The sequence below is a fragment of the Eurypyga helias genome, unplaced genomic scaffold (assembly GCF_000690775.1).
Source record: "Eurypyga helias isolate BGI_N326 unplaced genomic scaffold, ASM69077v1 scaffold29131, whole genome shotgun sequence".
NCBI classification, from domain to species: domain Eukaryota; kingdom Metazoa; phylum Chordata; class Aves; order Eurypygiformes; family Eurypygidae; genus Eurypyga; species Eurypyga helias.
The window spans coordinates 526-950 of NW_010233199.1; the positions used below are offsets into that span (position 1 = coordinate 526).

Genomic DNA, 425 nt, shown 5'->3' on the forward strand with positions numbered 1-425 from the left:
AGATGCTTCAGGACACACAGGCACAAGGGACACTCCGGGACCAGGCTGAGGGAACAAGGAGGCTCAGGGGACACCCGGGGACCCCACTGAGGGGACCCCACTGAGGCTCAGGGGACCCCACCGAGGGGACACCTGGGGACCCCACCGAGGGGACAATAAGGCTCATGGGACACCCGGGCCCCCACCGAGGGGACACCAAGGCTCAGGGGACCCCCGGGGACACCCGGGGGTGCACATAAAACCATGAGCGGGTGCAACAGGGCCACTCCTCCGCGGGGGCAGTGGCACCCCCCACGTACCCAGGCAGGGGTATAACTCACCAGTAGTTAGGGGCGGAGAAGACAGTGACACATTTGCCATCGTGGGCCACTTCGTAGCCCTCGGGCTTCACCTCGTGGCTGCGGATGATGTAGTCGAGGCGGGTG

General features: G+C 65.9%; 1 protein-coding gene across 1 annotated transcript in view; it reads right to left on the minus strand.

Moving 5' to 3' along the window:
- Window positions 1-425, minus strand: part of LOC104517112 (serine/threonine-protein phosphatase 5-like) — a gene marked incomplete at both ends in the record, with an annotated part of 5,161 nt that overhangs the window by 355 nt on the left and 4,381 nt on the right. Inside the window, 1 exon segment of the mRNA XM_010161674.1 lies at window positions 321-424. Coding sequence (XP_010159976.1) covers window positions 321-424 — 104 coding nt within the window.